Source organism: Artemia sp. Qi Xiang Cuo, chromosome 12, assembly GCF_049724085.1.
Source record: "Artemia sp. Qi Xiang Cuo chromosome 12, ASM4972408v1, whole genome shotgun sequence".
NCBI classification, from domain to species: Eukaryota; Metazoa; Arthropoda; class Branchiopoda; order Anostraca; family Artemiidae; genus Artemia; species Artemia sp. Qi Xiang Cuo.
This window is the reverse complement of record NC_142805.1, coordinates 47,249,748-47,272,025: the sequence shown is the minus strand read 5'-3', so window position 1 is coordinate 47,272,025 and position 22,278 is coordinate 47,249,748. Positions and strand designations below refer to the sequence as shown.

Below are 22,278 nucleotides of genomic sequence, written 5' to 3'. Positions count from 1 at the left end.
CTAGAGAAATTATTGAAATTTAAAAAAATATCTATGGGGTATTAGCATTAATAGAGATGACGGGGATTTAGAATTAATTCAACTTATAATAGTTTAATTAAGGGGCAGATAACATTTTCTAACAGTGATAATTTACATAATATTTCTCGAAGAAGTGACAACCATGTAGGCAAAAATTGGGAAGAGGTCAAGACTGGCAACAGTCAACGGACTGCAGGTAAACTTGCAAATCAAAAAAATTCATTTATTTTCTAATGCATGAGTTTCGTTGACTTGTTTTACCATATCTTAAATAGCACAAAGGTTTTAATCTATAAATTCAATCAGGGGTGGTGACCCGGCTTTTGTTTTTTGTAAATTTCTTTCAAATAAATATAGTTTATCTGAACTTTATTTTAGACAGATCCCATCTGCCAATCTGATCCTATGGAGGAAAAATATATAGAGATTTTGGTGTTTCTGTGCTGTTTTACAGTTAAGCAGTATTGAGTGTTTTATTAAAATGTGAGTTTTTATTTATCTGTTTGTCTTTTGTTCTTGTTTTCTCTCTTTCTTGTTGTGTTTGTTTTTAGTACGTCTTTAGTATGCTTTGTTCACTACTTGAAATCACCCTTCCCCGTAAAATTTCTTGCGGACGATTCAGCCTGAAAAATTATCCTTAACATACTTTCATTCGAAAAAGACTTTAATCCCTAATTGGTTTCTCGACCACTCCGGAAATGCCCTTTCCATGGAAATTTTTTTCCCGGAAATCAAAACACGCGGAAAATAGCCTTCGGATATTTCTTCCGGTACATCTCCACATGCAACATTGAGTTGGAAAAGAGAATGTAAGAAAATTAAAAAGAATTTCGTGTAAGAATTCTGTCAAATCCCCCCAGTGTAAAATTTTCCCTTGAATATCAACCCCCCCCCCCGAAAATTTCTCTCCCCAAGGAAGATTCTCCCAATGTAAATCCACCCCAGGCATCAAATCCCCCCCCCCAAATTAAAACTGTGTATATACTTCCCAATAACAAATACTATACGCAAACAATGGCAAATTTCAGAGCTTACAGGCCTCTCCCACGTACTGTGGGGGGTCATTTTACCCCTAAAAACATAGTTATTTGATCTTCCAACTATTCTGAACAAAATGGTTATCTCAAAATTTTGATCAGATAGCCTTGGAAAATAAATGGGCGTGGGAGGGGGTTCAGGTACCTTCCAATCTTTTTGTCACTAAAAAGGGCACTAGAACTTTTAATTTCCGTTCGAATGCACAGTCTCCCGATCTTCTAGGACCATTATTTCAACACGATCACCCCCTGGGAAAAAAACACACAAAGAAAAGAAACATAAATCCGTGATCTGTATTCTGGCAAAAATGGCAAAATTACTCATTTTGTATATAGGAGCTTGAAACTTCTAGTATAGGGTTCTCAGGTACGCTGAATCTGATGGTGTGATTTTCAAGATTCAAGATTTGTGAATTCAAGACTCCTTGAATTTTATGGAGTATTCCCCCTATTTCAAAAATCAGACAAATTTTCTCAGGCTCGTAACTTTGGATGGGTAACGCTAATAATACATAATTTTATATATTTGGAATCAGCCTAATAAGCTGATTGTTTTGATGCATCCATTGATATTAAAATTCCGTGTTTTAGAGTTTCGGTTCCTATTGAGCCGAGTCACCCTTTACTTAAAGTTCGTTATCACGAACTGTTTGAAATGGGAAGAGATCAATTATCTTAAGAAAGTTGGATTTTAATTGGGGGGGGGGAGGGGAGTAAAGAGTAAAGTTTTGAATAGATTGGAACGAATGAGGAGTCTGCGGAGCTGTATTGGGCTTACACGACGTTGTGACACAATAAGTTGTTGGTAGCCGTAATAGGAGTAGTTACAACAAACAAAACATATTGATGCACTAATTACCGTCTATCAGGAAATGGGCAGCTTTTTGTCGTTGTATTCTAAAATTGGTTGAATTAAACTGATTTTTTGCACTTTTCCTTAAGAAAGAAGCCATAGACGTGCCAGCTTCGATACACATACCCCAAGGCATGCCGTAACTTGATCTCGACTTATTCCAGGAAAAAAGGAGGCAGCAAAATTATACCAAATTCAAAATCAAATACCAACACTAAATATGCATACTGAAAACGAGAATTTAACACTGGAAAGCCTAATAAGTAAAAGCAGTAAAGAGACTGACGGTAAAATGGACCAAAGTGTTTCTGATTGGCAGAGACTACTTCGTTCATGAAAGAAAGAACAATTTTAAAGAGTGCTCTTTCCTTTTCATCCCAAGCAACCTCTACAAGAAATAGTAATACTTAAATAGTGAGAATCACAAATACATGCAATTATTTTGAACAAAGATTCCTTAACAAGTCTCCGCAAATCTATGAGAGAGACTTTTCCAGACTTCTAGAAGCTCAAGGATACAGGTTACTTTTCGTTTCCGACTTCGGTGAAAAACCTAATGTTTATATTATGCATTACAAAACCAAAATGAATATAAAAATGGCAGGTAAATTCAATTACAGGATATGGGGGAAAAAAGTAGTCTTCTTCACTAAGTAGGTCTTCACTCTTCGCTAAGTAGGTCTTCTTCACTGTTGTAGCACTTCACAGTGCTACAACAAGGAAAAAATAATTTTCTTTGTTGTTCAAGGAGGGGAACTATAATTCCTCTTCACAAGGTTTTCGACCATGCTGATTCCGATGGTCAACTTTTCATTTTGATTTGACGCCATTTTTGAGGGGTGTCAGGCTTTTTTCGAAATCATCATGAATTTCTTCTCGCAATAAACTTTCACTTTTAAGACGAACCAAAATAATAGTTACCATTCCTCAATCAGTGTGACATGGCAATTTAAAGTGTGAGATGGCACTTTTCTTAGAATGTTGATAGTTTATTGCCAATTCCTTGTATTTTATTTCTACCATCTCAAAATTACATTCTCTATTGTCTTTAAATATTAAAAACGAAAGTCCCATTTCCAGCATTGCTGAATATTTGAGCCCCAACATTAAATAACCCATTGTCGTTTCTTTACATCAACTAAAGGGATTGCTTTTATTTTAAATTGGAATGTTGAAAATTTTTTTAAATTAATCAACAAATAAAATCGAACAGGGTACAAATGACACCATGCAGTTGCTGAGATATCTTTTAAGGTTGAAATTAATTTTCTACACAAACAGCAAGCAGGTTTTTATAAGCTTTAGTATTTCTATAGCTCCAATATATTAACACTTTGCAAAGTACTTAAAGGACATTGAATTACGATTCTGCAAACGCAAAATACTGTTCCGTTTGCATGTTTATGAAACATCAATAATTAAACACCCGTGCACAGGGGTGGTCAGGGACAGTGAAATAAGAAGAGTTATCATTATGAGCTCCAAGTTAGAATAAAGAAAAACTTAAGCAAAAATTGGATCATTTGAGCGATTATATCAAACCTTCACATAATTCTTTGTCAAGTCCACCCTATTTGATAAAATTTAATTTGAAATTTACCCAACCACCAAATTTCGTTGCTTATTGTAATTATCGGACCATTTAAGTGAATGAGTCAAGAGTTTTTTTTCATATTACTCTCCGAGTTTCTATATTCTCAAAGTCTATTTTTTTAACCAGTAGTAGTTTTTTGTTTAGATAGCTAGTGCTTATGTTAACACAAGCTAACTATAATTGTTTCAAAAGATCCGATGTTGAAACTATAGATACAATTAGCTCCACGCACGGCGGAAAGGCAATACGTAGACACATAAATGTGCATTTGATGTCATATTTTAGACAAACAACAGTATTTTCTTCGACATTGATTTTAGGTACCAAGAAAAAACTTATATTTTCAGGAATAAGAAATTAATTTTGGCCTTAAACTGTGAGCCAAGAGCCTGAGACATGGACGCCCATATGGGGGGGGGGAGGGGCAGAGGGGGGCTACAGCCCCCCGGGTTGAATGAAACTGCCGTATATTGTATTTTTTGTTTTGAGATTTCTATTATACAGCATTGGAAATACCGAGTAGACCAGGCAAGCCCCCCCCCCTCCTAAAATTCAGCTTATTGGCGCTCATGGCCTGAGTTCAAGCTCCAGGTAATCTCTATTTATCTTGAAGTGAGGCTTCAAAACATTTTCAATTTCAGCTACACTAGAGGCATTAGCAAGAACCTTTCGGCCATTGTTTTTTTATTGAATCCTTAAAAGAACTTACGCGCTTTTTCTGTCTCTAAGTATCAAACCATGTTCAACTTTTCTAAATTTGATCTTTAGCTGTTCAGACGAAAGTCCATACGATGTTTGAACGACTTCATAGGCTAGAAGCTCTTCATCCCCTACCCGGGCAAGCAACATTGGTCGTCTCTGCTTATATCCCAAAGGCGCAACTAGCAATTCATGAGTGACGGGTGCGTCGGAGCTAATGGGCACAGGAAATTCGTCTAAAAAAAGAAATTTGTATCAGAATTTTAAAGTTTAAGGGTAAAACATGCAACTCAAAATTACACAGAGATTGCTATTTCCACAGGTTAATCCCACCAATCGAGCAAGTAGTATTCTAAATTAGCCCTTAAATGTAGCGTTTGCACTTATTGAGTTGAACGTGTCAATTGAACGTGCCTCTCCCCGCCCCCCCCCCTCGAGACGCCCCCGCCAATTTGCTGGAATTAATCCCATACAAGAAGTCGAATTCCTGTTAATAGCCTGTTTGAGCGGACCTTGTAGGTTAAAATGACAGCTATTGTCGATACAACTATATGCTTTCGACAGTATTGTCAAAGTTATGTGTCTTCTAAAGTCCTATGCTGCAGATTATTTGTTACTTTACGTTTTTTTACGACTTATTGGTCAATTGAGAGAACATTCCCACAATGTACCTCACCAAAAAATATAATCATATATTTTTCACCAGCAGAATATATTTAATTTGAGTATGCATTTCGAATAGTGTTTTTAATTGTTGACACATAGAAAAAAAAAGTTAAATATTGATCAAGTTTTCAGGAAAGAAACAAACAAACTCTTAGTAAAGTGGGAACAAACAACTTCAAAGGAAAAAGTTAATTATATTCCTTCGAATAAATATATCAGACTTCCAATCTGCTGCTACCAATTTAGTTATTATTAGTATTATTATTCATTTATAGCCCGTCAAAAAAAGGTACATAGACGGAGTAATCACTAAAGTAACAAGCAGATAGAGAAAAAAACACATCGAAAATCCAAATATATCACAAAAAAAAATCATTACATACATTACATTAATACAAACAAACTATTGTGAACAAATTAGTATTAGTAGTAGTAGGTGTAATAATAGCGTTAGTACCATGTGCATATTGCATTTTGGTTAGTTGAACAAAGGGGTGGATCCAGGATTTTTTTAGGGGGGAGGCAAAAAGGTTGAACCGGTAAACTTGCGTTAGGAGCAAGTTTAATTAACGCAAACTTGAGTTAACTAAGTAAATTACACTACTTTGGATTACGCTAGGGGGGGGCGCCCCTGCCCCCCCCCTCTGGATCTGCCACTGGTTGAACATCGCTTAAATACATTACATTAATACAAAGAAACTATTGTGAACAAATTGGTGACCATGGATGATTAAACTTACTTTGAAAACGGGATAGAGATTTATTAATGCTAATATTAGGGTCAGATAGCTTATACAAATGAATAATTTTACGGTTTCTTGTCCAAGGGGGCAAATGTAGAAGATATTTAGCAAATCTGAAGAAGATTGATCGTAGGTGCTTTTTATCCGAAACTGTAAAGAATTTCCAGAAAGGAGCAATGTACAATGAACAGTGGATTGATGCTCTGTTTAGCAATACGGGGTCTAGGGATTGATCCCTGCTGCGGTAAGGTAGAGGGACAGGCTGGCTACTTATCCCCGTGAAACAGACCGAACAAATGATTTCCAGAGAGGAGCAATGTACAATGAACAGTAGATTAATGCTCTGTTTAGCAATACGGGGTCCAAGAATTGATCCCTACTGCGGTAAGGTAGAGGGACAGGCTGGCTACTTATCCCCGTGAAACAGACCGAACAAATAATTTCCAGAAAGGAGCAATATACAATGAACAGTAGATTGATGCTCCGTTTAGCAATAAGGGGTCCAAGGATTGATCCTTGCTGCGGTAAGGTAGAGCGACAGGCTGGCTACTTATCCCCGTAAAACAGACCAAACAACTAAAAATTTTATTCGACGTCCTATGCACCAGCAATGGCTGTGGAGGATATTTTTCCTTTTTTTATCCCTTTCATTCCGAAGGAATCTGTTTAGTTCGCTGCAGCAATATTTGAAACTGGCAAACCATTAAATGATTCGCCAATAGTATTTGTATATATTTGAAAGGAATGAACTTAAAAAAAGGAAATGTGGAGGAAAATGTATTGCATATTCTAAGATTAAACTAAATTTGAGTTTTCAAGTATTTTGGCATATACAAGAAAAAACAATTCCTGGAAGCTATGACAGTGTTTAATTTATTTTAATAATAAAGAAATCATAACTGTTAAAAATATATTTAATTTTAATTATAGCAGGAGTGACAAAACAGCCTTTAGGGGATTTGAAGGGGCAACATCCCCACCCTTATTAGTAATAATTTGCATTCGTACTAAATGTAATTTGGGTATTTATTTTATTTTCTGTTCATTTTATTTCGGTCGACTTATTTATTCGATTTCCGGTCGTTTTAAGTTTGACTATAATATTAATTTCAGTTTCTAATCATTTTAGATTAATATTGATTTGTATTAGTTTTTTTAAGTTTGACTTCTTAAATGACGTTACTCATTTTAGGTTTATTACTTGTTTTTGGTTTTACTATCCTACTCCACTCTTCTTTGCGAAACCTTTTCCTTGGAAAATGTGTTAATTTCTGATCGTAGAAATATTCGCAAAGCTTTTTTGCTTGAAAACAAAAATGTTGGATCCCAGCTTAAGTTTAAGGCAAAATTTGAATATTGAGTCAAATTTTCGATCGCCCGTATGTACGAAAAAAATATTTAATAATCACAAATAAATCATTCAGCGTGGATGGAGAGAGAAATTTTCCGTCACACGAATTGAATATCTTTCCATGATTTTATACCTTCTATGGGACTACCCCTATTCTATCAGCAGCTGTGAATATAGAAAAATCGCATTCCACCTTTGTATCAAAACAGTTGTTTTAGGTTTTTGTTTGATATAACTGTTAATTTGTTTGAATAAACAACAATCATCTTCTCGTCTCTACACATCATTAAGTTTACGTTATCCTATCAAAGAATTTAATATTTTTGAAGGATACGTTCTTCGAATAAGATCTTTGAAGCATCTTAATAAACAAAGTTTATTTCACCAAAGATATATGTTATTATTTCAGGATATATACACCTATCTTTCGCAAAACACGCGTCTACTTTAAAACAAAAAGGTGAGATTATTGCAAGAATACGAGTCAAGAAATAGCGTTCTTGGCTTTGCCGGGGGTAAGGTTAGATAGATCCCAGATACTTTTTATATCTCAATCACAAGGTTCAAACATAAGAATAAACAAAAGCTACCAAGGAACTGCCTTGAGCCTATATATGAAGCTGCAAAGCCAACAAGCAGTAGCCTACACCAGGGCAGACACATTTTGAAAACATTCATCGATTTGCCAGGGATTGATTAATCACCTGCGATTGGGAACTACTGGGGCAGTTTCCTGGGGGGAGAGATTGAAAACGGAAGCCAGCTAGAGCCTCGACCAATAGTCAGCAGTCTAATATTTCCTGAAGGAAGTCTTCTTGACTTTACCTTCATGTCCACCAAATTTGAAATGGATGAGTAGGTTCGTAAGGAAACTGTTTGATGCTAGGGAGTAGCGCACGCTCCTGAAAATGCCTTTCCTCTTTTTCACTGGTCCAGTTTAAATGTTTCATCGGTTGCAAGCTGATCTGAGCTTTTTCACATAAAAGCCAGGGGCGTGCGTTTCTAAGAATTATCATGTCTCACTGACCAACAGCTGAGCGATTCATATTCCTCTGGAGGGTTATTTTTGGAAGTGTTCCATCACTCTCTGTGAAATAACTAACTATTTCAAAATAAGGAGTACCCGGGAGGCAAAAACAGAAGCAAAATGGCGGTTGTTAATCCTGCAATCCTTTCTGCCTTTTAAAGCAAGCCCCATAATTTTCATTTTTACAATTGAATAAGACATATCTCAAGTTTCTAAGACAATGTAGGAGACACATCGCTCTTTACACAGTCGGTGCTACTCTTAGGTGCCATTCTAAGAAATACAATTGCCCAGAACTTCTAAAAATAGTGTCAGATGTAAACAGAAAGTATACTATTAGCACCATCTTTCCTGAAATCCCAATATAGGAAGGACAATAACAATAGCACGAAGAACAATAGGGAAATCTTTTTTTTAAGATAGTGGATATAAATTCGAATGAATAGTTCGACCCTATGTCCAAGGGCCGTTTTCAGCAAGCCGAAAATATATAAAAGAAGAATCGCTGTGTCAGATGAGACACATCGCTCTTTACTCAGTCGGTGCTACTCTGTTTGTATAAAATCGTATTACCATCTTTTTTAGTGTTTTAATATATTCAGGAATCCAGGGATGCAAATCGAACGAAATAACTTAGAATAATTTATAAATTACATCCTGCAGCAGAGGAAATAACTTAAAATAATTTATAAATTACAGTACCTATTTCCGAGTAAACATCCTGGAGCAGACGAGGACCAACGGAGAAATTATTCGCTTGAAAAGCAAGCTGGAAATTTGGTAAGGAATAAATCCGAAGAACACCATTCTCTTTTACAACAAATAGCCAGTGAGTTGAAGGCATGTCCTTTACAAGGTCGGTCCATCTAAAAAATATTACGCCATTCTAACTAACATTAAATACACCATAGAAAGCAGTTTCAAAACCAAAAAAAAAGAAGACAGTAATGAAAACAGAGGGGCTGAATAAAATAACTAGAAAGTAAAAACACATTGAGAGTGGGAGGGAGGGAGAGAGAGAGAGAGAGAGAGAGAGAGAGAGAGAGAGAGAGAGAGAGAGAGAGAGAGAGAGAGAGAGAGAGAGAGAGAGAGAGAGAGAGAGAGAGAGAGAGAGAGAGAGAGAGAGAGAGAGAGAGAGAGAGAGAGAGAGAGAGAGATTAATTCCTCGTTAATTCCCTCAAAAGATATTCCATAAAAGATATAAATGCTTGGAAAAAATTTGATTCAATTTTTGAATTTAACATGCAAAATTACATGGAATTAATTTCCTAAATGATAAAAGAGAAAAATATGCCCTTTCGATCCAAAACACCACAATTCAACAAAACACAACTTGAAACACATTTTCCCCGATTTTATATCTTAGGAAGGAATTCTTATCGTATATTAGAGTTAAGCCTAGAAATGTTACATTGGACATACATGAAAGTTTCTATAAAAAAAAAGAAGAAAGTATTGTAGTGCTACGGAAGATATTTTTTTATAGTTTATAGTTATTTCTTCATTTGAATTACTATTACTACCACTAATAATTGACTGAAGCACCAAGCTGCCTGAGGCCAGCACACCTATGTATGCTCCTCCTCCATACTAATCAATTCAAAGCCTCTCTCTGTACACCCTCCTAAGAAGTTACCATTTCCCTTGAATTTTTCCTTATGACGTTCAGGGACGACCTGCTTTTCGTTTGCCAAAAGATGGTTGGCCCACAAGAACAATATTTGGCAATCTGTCACCCTTCATCCACAGAATGTGTCCTAGTCATCTCATCCTTTCTCTCTTTATAGCCCAAGAAAGCGGAATTGAACCACATTTTTGTATAGCTCACTGTTTGAGATATGGTCAGTCGGTCGGGTACCTAAAATAACCCTCTGGAAAATATATAGCTACTCCCCCTCCATTTTTGGAGCACCCACGTTTCAGAACCATCATTGACCACTGTCATCACTGTAGCTTCCGATATTCTAATCTTGGTTCGCAGACTTATCTCCCTATTCTTCCGTACTTTTTTAAACTGTGAAAAAGAATCCTCCTCTGAATATCTTAGATAAAGTAATTATGATGCCAATTTTTCCGGAAAATATCTAACAAATACCCCTCCGTTTTCCGGAGCACCCACGTTTCCGAACGGTCATTGACCACTGTCATTACTATAGCTTCCAATTTTCTAATGTTGGTGCGCAGACATATCTTACTATTCTTCCAAAGTTTTTTCAACTCTGAAAAAAAAACCTCATTTGAATTTTCTGAGATAAAGTGATTATGATGCCTCCTGCAAAAGATCTTTTATTGAGTCTGTAGCCTAGACAATGGCATTGGATTTAGCAGAACGTGTCTATTTTTGGTTCTATCTTCTTTATTTTCGCACTATCTTTTAAGACAGGTACTAGGAATAAGCCCGAACTATTCAATTTTTATCGTTTTGGAAGAAATTCGTCTCAGGTTTACGCAGAAATTTTTGCTTTTCAATGCAAAAAGCCTAAGGCAAAGATTTTTTTTTTTTTTTACTTTTCTCTACGATTAACAACAAGAAAGACCAACATTTCTACTGAAAAGAAATAAAAATGTTTACCGAAAAAAATCAAATTGGATTGAAACGATCGAATCATAATACTAATTCTTTCTGCACTTACAATTTTAAGAAATTACACACATACAAAAAATAAATGTGGACAGAACACAAAACAAATGCGGACAATAGAATGGTCAAGATTCTTTGTACATTCGCAAAGAAAAAATCGACATATTGAAACTGAAATTATAGCATTGAAAGCCAAATTTGCATATTTACATTAGCATTTTCTTTATTATTTCGATACATTTTTTCCTATTGGGAAAGATTAGGATAAAACCAAAAACGATACGAAATGGATCTTATTCTACTAGGGATTCAATAAAATTTTATCTAAAATTCAACAAAAAAGTGCATCTTTTACCTATCTCTGAAAGATTTTCTCTTTTCTTTCATAGGATCGTTATCTGTAGTTTGAGGGACAGCACCACCATACAAATAAGCTTCTTCATTATCAAATGAGGATGATGCTTGAGCAGAAAATGGGTTGGCTGGCTGGACTGAATCTTCTTCCTCCACTACTTTCTTTGTAAATATTCCAGCATTGTCGCGGTAACAGCAAATTGATGAAATAGGAGACTTCTAAAGATAAAATAAGCAAAACATAATTGCAAAAATGACAAAGTGATGAAGAACTTGTTTCAGTTCTACAATTTAAAAACAAATCAACGGTCCAGAATACGGCTACCCGTTACGCGATTGGGCCGAAAGACCCTCCTGGCACCTCTCAAGAAGCTGAAAAACAGAGCTAATTGAAAAGCTTGTAGCACGCGTCAGTTCAATTATTTCTTTTGAAGAAAATCAATGAATCACCGACCAGAACTAAGTTTCAAGTTCTTCCAGAACTAAATCGGTGATTCATTTAGTTTTTCCACAACTAAATCAATTCATATCTTTCTGAGAAGCTTTCTCTTCTTGTGCTACCACTTTTAAGGCGAGTAAGTAACACATAGACACAAAGTTTCCTCTGATAATCTGCAGAAGGAAACTTCTAAGACTGAATACTTGAGAAACAGCTTTGCTTAGAGCTGAACATCCATTTGGAACAGACTATCTCTGGTGGTTACCCCATCAAAACCATCCGTAAGGTTTTAGAACGACAATGGATACAGTCCACGTTTAAGCAAGGTAACCATTTGGCTCCTTTCTTAAGCAGCTGATTTTGAATATTGCCTATAAAATAAATGATAAGGTGTCACTGAACTCCAATAGAGTATTTTTTTTTTCAGCAAATTAATATAGACAACCTGGAAGGCCTAAAAAAGAAAAAAATTAAATAAAAATGATTTATTGTCAAGCACATCACGAAACATTTCATCCAAGCCTTCAGTCAATTGGGTAAGTTTCTTGATAATGAGCACACTGAACCAAAGGACCTTAAAATGTTCCACGTCCGTTTAGAACACATTGTTCACGATGGCTACCCCATCAAAATCATCAATAAATTTCTGAAACGAAGGTAAAAACTACGTATTTGAACTAGGTTAAAATTTGACCCCTTCTTCAGCATTTGATATTGGATACAAACAAAAGATGAGCATTCTTGGAACTACAGAACAACATTTTTGTTTTCTTTTTACCAACAAAATGAATATTGGGGATTGGGAAGGGGTTAAAAGGGGCAAAGGGGCAACAAATCGAAAATAATTCAGTTTTAAGCACATCATAAACTTCACGCTTCCTCTAAACCTTCATACAATTGGGTAAGTTACTTCATAATGAGTATGAAGAACCCAAGGACTCTAAAATGAGGTGGGGTTCAAATACAAAAAAAACTATGGAAATGGTCATATTCAGACTTTGTGTTTCCATAACGTGACCAAAATTGTGCATTTTAAAAATGTGTTTCTTATCAGATTTGGGGCTGGAGGGGGGGGGGTCGGGTAAATCTGTTGTAAGCTTCGAATGATTTTTTAACAGAATGTTAATATAATTGGAAGATAATATATATATATATATATATATATATATATATATATATATATATATATATATATATATATATATATATATATATATATATATATATATATATATATATATATATATATATATATATATATATATATTTTTTTAATACCGTCTAATCCATCATTCAACAGGAGTCGCACAGACAATACAGCCTAGGAGTAGAGACTTTTGGGAGTCGGAAAAGAGAGGAACTAGAGATCAGATTAAGGACCACTTTTCTATGTATTTAACTGAAGATAACCACTAATGAGCACCACCTCCATTCTATTCAGGAATACTAAATCTCATGCATATTTATGCATATTATCTAAAATTACGAATTTCGCCACTCTGCTTATACTTAAAACATATTGTCAGATCTATTCCTCATCTATTGCTATATTCCTTAGGGCAAGAGTTAAACCATTTCCTTGCCAAAGAATAATATAAAAAACGTGAAATGGGTCTCATGGGGTGAATTTTATTCAATTAATTAAAACAAATTTTAATTAATAGAATCAAATCCGCTTCGAGAGAATCCAAATCCACCCAATTTAAATTGTTAGACTCTCATGCCACCAAATCAACGTTAATAAACGGAGCAAATAGTTAAATTTAACTATTCAAGAAGCCATTCAAGAAAAAATATCCGTGTTAAAATGTATGAAAGAAACAGGCATTCTACGAAGTATTGATGGAATAAGAATAATCGTTATAAATGACCAGTACATCGGTGAAGTATATTGCCCAAAGTATGTTGATGAAGTCTTGGCATCAGCATCCATTAGAAGGTGCATTGGATTTCAAAAATCTAGTAGGGGTTAGCAGCTGCTACTATTAATGTGCCTTTAGAGGGTTAAGGTCCCATCTGATGGACAGAGTAACACAAGTTACTCTGCAACTATCACCGATGGTTAGCTGTTGCTGCAATATTTCACACGGTCTTGGCACCAGAGATCTGGGTATCCCTTACTAGACAAGCTACCGAGGTGCCAACTTCTCGTTCCATAACTAAAATATAATCACATTACTATAATAAACTGATTGATTAATCATAGTCCAAATCCCCGAATCCCGAACGGGATAATCTTATCTAATACCCAGACTCTAAACTAAATCCATCGCAATCTTTTTACAAAGAACCGCACTTACACAAGGAATAGTTTCTAAAAAAAACAACAACTGAAAAACCAAATTAAACTGTGGAAACCATAGGGGGAAAACGGGAAAGGGGGTAGATGCCCCACCTCCCTCCATTCGGCAACACCTTACTAAAACACCTTCTCTTTTTTTAATGATCACTAAATCAATTAGGTCAAAATGAAGTTCCCGAAATTAAGTCACATTAACTTTGCATCATTTGGCCTGGGTCACAATTTCAGTATAGATAAGTGTAATCAAAGGTGCTGGGGATAATAGCATCGTTAAGAATAGCTTACCAAGCTGCTGACAATTATCTAACAAGTGTGAAAATACGGACACGACCTTTAGACGTGGCAGCGGCAAAGTAGTCTTGAATTACTGCAGGAAGGCTCATTAAAACTGGAATTTAAAGTCCTATTGGGCTATTTAACTGATAAGTAGGCAAGCCACAGCAAAGTGTCAGTTTCAATAGTTTTGTTCGGCCATTTGCAAAACAAAAATTGGAAATTTTTCATTCAATTGGAAATTCGAGTGGCTAGTGCCCTCTTGATAGTCGAAAGGGATTTGAGGGCAACTAACCCCCCCCCCTCCCCCCACGCCCATCATTCCCCCAAAAACATCTAATCAAAATTTTGAGATAGCCATTTTGTTCAGCGTAGTTGATTTCCAGGTAAAAAATATGTTTTTGAGGAGGACACTCCCCCACAACCCTCAGGGCAAGGGTTTTAAGTTATGCCCTGGGGGCATATAAGAACGATTTGGGAAAATGTATTATTTTTTTTCCTTTGGACCAGGGCACTTCGTATCGAAGAAGTTGTCGTAGAAGCTTCGAAAAAGGCGTTGTCATAGAAGCTTCGAGAGTGGCTTGTGCCCTTTTTAATAATCGTAAGTGAATGGAAGGCAACTAACACCCCTTCCACGCCCACCATTTCTCAAAACACACCCAATCAAAATTTTGAGATAGCCATTTTGTTCATCGTAGTTGATTTCTAGATAAAAATTATATTTTTGAGGAGGACACTCCCCCACAACCCTCAGGGCAAGGGTTGTAGGTTATGCCCTGGGGGCATATAAGATTTTTATAGAAAGCATTGTCGTAGAAACTTCAAAAAGGCTCATTCGATTGAGAATTCGAAGGGCTCGTGCCCTTTTTAATACTCGAAAGTGATTGGAGGGCAACTGACCCCCTCTCACGCCCACCTTTTCTCCAAACACCAATCAAAAATTTAAGATAGCCATTTTGTTCAACGTAGTTGAAAGTTCTGGAAATTAGGTCTCTGAGGATGACAATCCCCAATAGCCCTCAGGTCAAGGGTTGTAAGTTATGCCCTGGGGCATATGAGGTTTTTATAGAACGCGTTGTCGTAGAAACTTCAAAAAGGGCTCATTCGATTGGAAACTAAAATGGCTAGTGGCTTTTTTGATATTCGGAAGGGACTGGAGGGCAACTAACCCCCCTTCCATGCCCACCATTTCCCCAAACTCATCCAATCAAAATTTTGAGATAGCCTTTTTGTTCCACGCAGTTTAAAAAGCAGAAAATTATACCTTTGAACAGGACACTCCCCCCAGAGTCTTCAGGGCAAGGGTTAAAAGTTATACCCTAGGGGCATATAAGTTTTTATTGAAATCTTTGTTGGAGAAACTTGAAAAAGGGCTCATTCGATTGGTAATTCAAAGGTCTAGTGCCCTTTTTAATAGTCGAAAGTGATTTGAGGGCAACTAACCCCCCTCTGACCCCCAACTTTTCCCCAAACACAGTCGATCAAAATTTTTAGATATCCATTTTGTTCAGCGTAATTGATTTCCAGACAGAAATTATGTTTTTGAGGAGAACACTCCCCCAAAGCCCTCGGGGCAAGGGTTGTAAGTTATTCCCTGGGAGCATATAAGGTTTTTATAGAAAGCATTGTCGTAGAAACTTCCAAAAAGGTTCATTCAATTGGAAATTCAAAGGGCTAGTCCTCTTTTTAATAGTCGAAAGTGATTGAAGGGCAACTAACCCGCCTCTCATTCCCACTTTTTTCCCAAACACATCCAATCAAAATTTTAAGATAGCCATTTTGTTCAACGTAGTTGAAAGCTCTGGAAATTAGGTCTTTGAGGATGACACCCCCCCTCCCAAAGCCCTCAGGGCAAGGGTTGTACGTTATGCCCTTGGGCAAATAAGGTTTCTATAGAACCCGTTGTCGTAGAAACTTCAAAACAGGCTCATTCGATTGCAAATTAAAGGGCTAGTGCCGTTTTTAATAGTCGAAAGTGATTGGAAGGCAACTAACACCCCTTCCACGCTCACCGTTTCCCCACACATATTCAATCAAAATTTTGAGAAATCCATTTTGTTCCCTGCAGTTTAAAGTTCAGGAAATTATACCTTTGATTAGAACAATCCCCCTAGAATCTTTAGGGCAAGGATGATAAGTTATTCCCTGAGGGTATACAAGTTTTTACTGATATCTTTATTGTAGAAGCTGAAAATATGGCCCATTAGATTGGAAATTCAAAGGGCTAGTGCCCTTTTTAATAGTCTCGAAAGTGATTTGAGGGCAACTAACCCCTGTCTCACGCCCACCTTTTCCCCTAACACATCCAATCAAATTTTTGATGGCCATTTTATTCAACGTAGTTGAAAGTTTTAGAAATTACGTCTTTAAGGATGACAGCCCCTCCACCCCCACAATCCTCGGGGCAAGGGTCGTAGGTCGTAAGTTATACCCTGGGGGCATAGAAGTTTTTACCATTTCCCCAAACTCATCCAATAAAAATTTTGAGATAGCCTTTTTGTTCCGCGCAGTTTAAAAAGCAGGAAATTATACCTTTGACCAGAACACTCCCCCCAAAGTCTTCAGGGCGAGGGTTATAATCTATACCCTGGGGACAAATAAGTTTTTATTGAAATCTTTGTCATAGAAACTTGAAAAGGGCTCATTCGACTGGAAATTCAAAGGTCTAGTGCCCCTTTTAATAGTCGAAAGTGATTTGAGGGCAACGAACACCCCTCTCACGCCCACCTTTTCCCCAAACACATCCAATCAAATTTTTAGATAGCCATTTTGTTCAGCGCAATTGATTTTCAGATAGAAATTATTTTTTGAGGAGGACACTCCCCCACAGCCCTAAGGGCAAGGGTTGTAAGTTATGCCCTGGGGGCATAACTTACAGGCTTTTATAGAAAGGTTTTTATAGAAAGCGTTGTCGTAGAAACTCCAAAAAAGGCTCATCCGATTGGAAATTCAAAGGACCAGTGCCCTTTTTAATAGTCAAAAGTGATTGGAGGGAAACTACCCCCCCCCCCCCCTCTCACGCCCACCTTTTCCCCAAACACATCCAATCAAAATTTTAAGATAGCCATTTTGTTCAACATAGGTGAAAGTTCTGGAAATTAGGTCTTTGAGGATTACAACCCCCCCCCCCCCAAAGTCCACAGGGCAAGAGTTGTAAGTTATGCCCTTGGGGCAAATAAGGTGTTTATAGAATGCGTTGTCGTAGAAATTTCAAAAAAGGCTCATTCGATTGGAAATTAAAATGGCTAGTGCCCTTTTTAATAGTCGAAAGTTATTGGAGGGCAACTGACACCCCTTCCACGCACACCATTTCCTCAAAAACATCCAATCAAAATTTTGAAATAGCTATTTCGGTCCACGTAGTTTAAAGTTCAGGAAATTATACCTTGGATTCAAACACTCCCCCCAAAATCTTCAGAGCAAGGGTTATAAGTTATGCCCTGGGGGCATATAAATTTTTATTGAAATCTTTGTCGTAGAATCTTGAAAAAGGGCTAATTCGATTGGAAATTCAAGTCTCACGACCACCTTTTCCCCAAACACGTCCAATCAAAATATTTGATAGCCATTTAATTCAACGTAACTGAAAGTTTTGGAAATTAGGTTTTTAAGGATGACAACCCCTCCACCCCCACCGCCCTCAGGGCAAGGGTCGTAAGTTATACCCTGGGGGCATACAAGGTTTTTACAGAAAGCGATGTTGAAGAAACTTCTAAAATGGTTCATTCGATCGGAAATTGAAAGGAATAGTCCCATTTTAATAGTCGAAAGTGATTGAATGGCAACTAACCCCCTCCCACGCCCACCTTTTCTACAAACACATCTAATGAAAAGTTCGAGATAGCCATTTGGTTCAACGTAGTTGAAAGTTCTGGACATTAGGTCTTTTAGGATGATAGCCCCATCAGAGCGCTCAGGGCAAGGGTTGTAAGTTATGCCCTGGGGGCATATAAGGTTTATATGGAAAGTTGTTGTAAAAATTTCAAAAAGGGCTCATTTGATTGGTAATTGAAATTGGCCTTTTAATAGTCGTAAGTGAGTGGAGAGTAATTAACCCTCCTCTCACGCCCACCATTTCCCCAAACACGTTCAATCAATGTTTAGAGATAGCCATTTTTAACAACGTAGTTGAAAGTTTTGGAAATTATGTATTTAAGGATGACAAAGCCCCCAAGGCAAAGGTTGTAAGTTATGCCCAGGGGGCATATAAAGTTTTATAGATAGAGTTGTCGTAAAAACTTCGAAAGGGGTTAATTCAATTGGAAATTGAGAGGGCTAGTGCCCTTTTTAATAGTTGAAAGTGATTGGAGGGTAACTACCCCCCCCCTCTCACGCCCACTTTTTCTCCAAACACATCCAATCAAAATTTTGGGATAGCCATTTTGTTCAACGTAATTGACAGTTCTGGAAATTAGGTTTTTTGGATGACAACCCCCCTCCCCTCAGCCCTCAGGGCTAGGGTTGTAAGTTATGCCCAGGGGGCATATAAGGTTTTTATTGAAAGTGTTGTCGTAGAAACTTTAAAAGGGCTCATTTGAATGGAAATTGAAAGGGCTAGTGCCTTTTTTAATAGTTGAAACTGATTGAAGAGCGACTAACGCCCCTCTCACGCTCACCATTTTCCCAAACACATCCAATCAAAATTTTGAGATAGCAATTGTGTTTGACGTAGTTAAAAGTTCTGGAAATTAGGTCTTAAAGGATGACAACCACCCTCACAGCTCTTAGGAAAAGCCCTTAGGAAAAACCCCTATGCCTGCCCAAGGCCAGAGCATAATTTCCACTTTACTGAAAAAAAAATACAAATGAATGTGCATTGTCAGTTTAATATACATATATTGATATTTAGTAATCAGAATGTTAATATTATTTGATTTACTAAAGTTATAAAAGTAAAAACATTTATATTTTTTTCAATAAAGTGCAAACTATGTTCTGGCCTTGGAAAGGCATAGGGGTTTTGAGCCCAACCTATGTTAATTTCTGCTCGTTTTGAGTTTGACTCGGTTATTTATTGTAATTTCTGTTCGTTTTGGGTTTCATTTATTTATCGATGCTGATTCGTGGTAGTTTCACGCTTTGTAGATTATTTGATTTTATTTTTGCTCATTTTTTTTTTTAATGGCGTTACTTTTCTTTGAAAAACTTATTTTGTGGATAAAGTTTTTTTAATTAATCCAAGTAAAGAGAAACTTTATATATGCGGGGATCTGCCATTCCCTAATCCTTTGCTGTTAACGCTAAAGTTTGAATTTTCTTCCTAATCCTTCAAGGACAAATCTAAGAGAACATCAATTTTATAAAAGTTTACATTTCCCTCAAGCCCTTAAGAATACGCTGAAATTTTTGAGGGCGGGCCCATATATAGACGCCCATCACAGCTGAAGAAAACAACAACTCAAAATAGCCAAGATGAGAAAAAAATAAAAAAGAGAAGTTACCACTGGATTTTTCTTAATGGACATGTCTAACTTAGGACCAGGTTGTCCACCCAAGACAGCGACTATAAGTGTGTCATCAGACATCCATAAAACCAAATATGGATCTGCAGCGGATGCCATTTTCACAGTTGACCCCAACGAGTCAAGACTTAATATATAAACAAGTACTGAGCCTTCTAAGAGCCGAATGCTTTTACTTGTCACTTGCGCAACATACTGACGTCCACCAAGGTTACAGGCATATATTGTGCTTGAACCAAGATCAAAGCCACTATCTTCTCGAACATCATTGATTTCTTCGCCAGTTTCAAGAACCTAAAAATATTGTGAATACATAAAAGTCAGATTTTTGTCTTACCTCTATTCATCCATTTCAAGTAGTCAATACTTCGCAATATTATCGCAGTGATAATATATTTACATATTTTTATACTAGCTTGAATAAACGCAGTCTCTTACAAAAGCCACTTGTGATGGTTTTTCCGTCACTATTTGTTAATTTAATTTTACCTATTTTGACGGAGAGCCGGGGCACTTTCTATTTCGTCCTGTTGTAGGCCTATGCGTCTTGTTTTTTTGTGTCTGAATATTATTTTATACTGGGTAAGCCATTCCTTGACGTCCGGCAATAAATATCTCTGGTAAAAACTCTGGACTTTGGCAATTTGGACAACGAAGAAAGTGAACTGGTTTTGAACTTGTGTTTTCATTTCTGCCTGCTGTGGCAAAAGCTGTTACATTTTGGATTCTAGTGGTGGGAAACGTAGACTGAATTTATAGTGGCGTTGAACAGTGGATCTGGCGTAGCAACAAGTGTCTGCTATTCCCACAAGTGATCCTGTCTGAAGCGCTCCTGAGGTAATGGTAATGGATTAATCCACTGTGACAAAGTTTTACTGTTTTAGCATTCCAGTTTTCCATTTTGGCGTTTGAGAAAGTCTAAACTATTTTATATATTGTCGCGAAATCTGCATATTAAAAGAAATGGAATATCTATATCAAATATTGATAAAGGGCTGAAATTTACAGTTATTTCATTGTGAGATCCGGATACCGGAACCCTCCCCTTTTTCCTTTCCTGTTACCGTTTTTCGACAACAAATTGTATAGCGCAGTGATATAGCAAATTTGTAAATTTTTCTTTGCCACGGTTCGTTTAATTGGTCAAGAGAGGAAGGTTTTGGTTTAGATCAGTGGTTTCCAAATTTCATTTTACCACGGCTCTCTTAAAAATGTTTGGTCCTGTGGTTCCTCCTTTCCATTTTAGAAAATATTACAGACACGAAAATTCTTAGTACTATGAAATTTATTAAGACAATTTCTCAGAAACAAGTAACAATCTTCTATTATTGTCTTTTAATGATATGGATACGCTTTAATGAGATGGATACTTTTCAAGCTTTATTTGACGAAATATTACATTCACTCTTAATATCTAGCCAAATTGAATTAAAGACACACAATTAAAATTTTATTTGTAAGAATTATCACAAGCTATGTCAATCAAGTTTCATTTCTCATTACTTGTTTAGTTTCCTTACAAGTTCCATAGTTTCCTTACAAATTCGTCATCTTCTTCATCGATAAATGGATTCTCTATCCACACATATTTTGTAAAATCGAGATCATATAAAAGTATCCAAGTGCTGAACAAATAAATTTTTGTTTTCTTCTATGTTATCTTGGAGACATAAATTTAAAAGTTGAAACCTGACCTGACTGACCTAACCTGACTGAAGTGATGTCCGAACGAAAGATCGTCAGTGTTTTTACTGATTTCTTTGTTTGGAGAGGTGCAGAGCATTCGTCTATGCTCCTCTTTGTTTGGAGAGGTGCAGAGCATTCGTCTATGCTCCTCTTTGTTTGGAGAGGTGCAGAGCATTCGTCTATGCTCCTCTTTGTTTGGAGAGGTGCAGAGCATTCGTCTATGCTCCTCTTTGTTTGGAGAGGTGCAGAGCATTCGTCTATGCTCCTCTTTGTTTGGAGAGGTGCAGAGCATTCGTCTATGCTCCTCTTTGTTTGGAGAGGTGCAGAGCATTCGTCTATGCTCCTCTTTGTTTGGAGAGGTGCAGAGCATTCGTCTATGCTCCTCTTTGTTTGGAGAGGTGCAGAGCATTCGTCTATGCTCCTCTTTTTCAGGAAGTTGATACGTTTCGTCTTTTATTGGTTTCCGTGACAATATTGGTGGTTTCTTCAGAAGACAATGAGGCTTCACGCTTTATGGTTTGACATTTATACCGGTGAAATTTACTATTTTTCTCAGAAGAAAGGAGCATCGAAGAATTCAGGGTTGTTCTTCAACCAGGCAGCATGGAAATAAAGACCAAGAGGAGACCGATTCTGTTGGTTATATATGTTTTAAGTTTTTCCATTTGCTGATGGTAATGTAAGGATGGTAGGGTCCCGCTTCGGAAAGGCTATGAAGATAAAATAAAATCTGCCTTCCATAGCTCCTTTCCTCATGAATGCTTCACATTATCTTTTTGAATCAATAGATGCATTTGTAGCCCTTATATCAATTTATTCAAAAAACTTAATGTCCTAAAATATCCACCAAACAGGTCAGCTACATAATTAAATTACAATCCCTAAAATATTTGCAGCCTCATTTTGATTTTCTTCAATAAAAATTGCCATTTCCACCTTGAGTTCATGTATTCTCTGAATCACTTTGGCAAGAAATAGCCAGCGTTCTTTACAATAGCATAAAAGGAACGTGTAAGTAACTTCCATATCGTCACATAGTTTTGTATATAATCTAACTTCTAATAAAATGTTTTTATGTAGTTTATAACTTGTGTTACTTTTGTAAAAATGTCTAAGCTCTTCCCTCATATTTTTGACACGAGACCTACTCTGGGGAGCTTGCAGTGCGTTCAAAGCAGAGCTGTTCCTAG

At 36.7% G+C, this 22,278-nt stretch overlaps 1 protein-coding gene across 1 annotated transcript in view; it reads right to left on the bottom strand.

Annotated features, from left to right (window-relative positions):
* Positions 1-22,278, bottom strand: part of LOC148946199 (cleavage and polyadenylation specificity factor subunit 1-like) — a 93,579-nt gene that overhangs the window by 32,370 nt on the left and 38,931 nt on the right. The window contains exons 5-8 of the mRNA XM_089097864.1: positions 19,382-19,696; positions 10,928-11,145; positions 8,694-8,857; positions 4,215-4,440 (exon numbers count right to left, since the gene is read on the bottom strand). Of these exons, the coding sequence (XP_088953990.1) occupies positions 4,215-4,440; positions 8,694-8,857; positions 10,928-11,145; positions 19,382-19,696 (923 nt within the window). The remainder of the gene's footprint in view (positions 1-4,214; positions 4,441-8,693; positions 8,858-10,927; positions 11,146-19,381; positions 19,697-22,278) is intronic.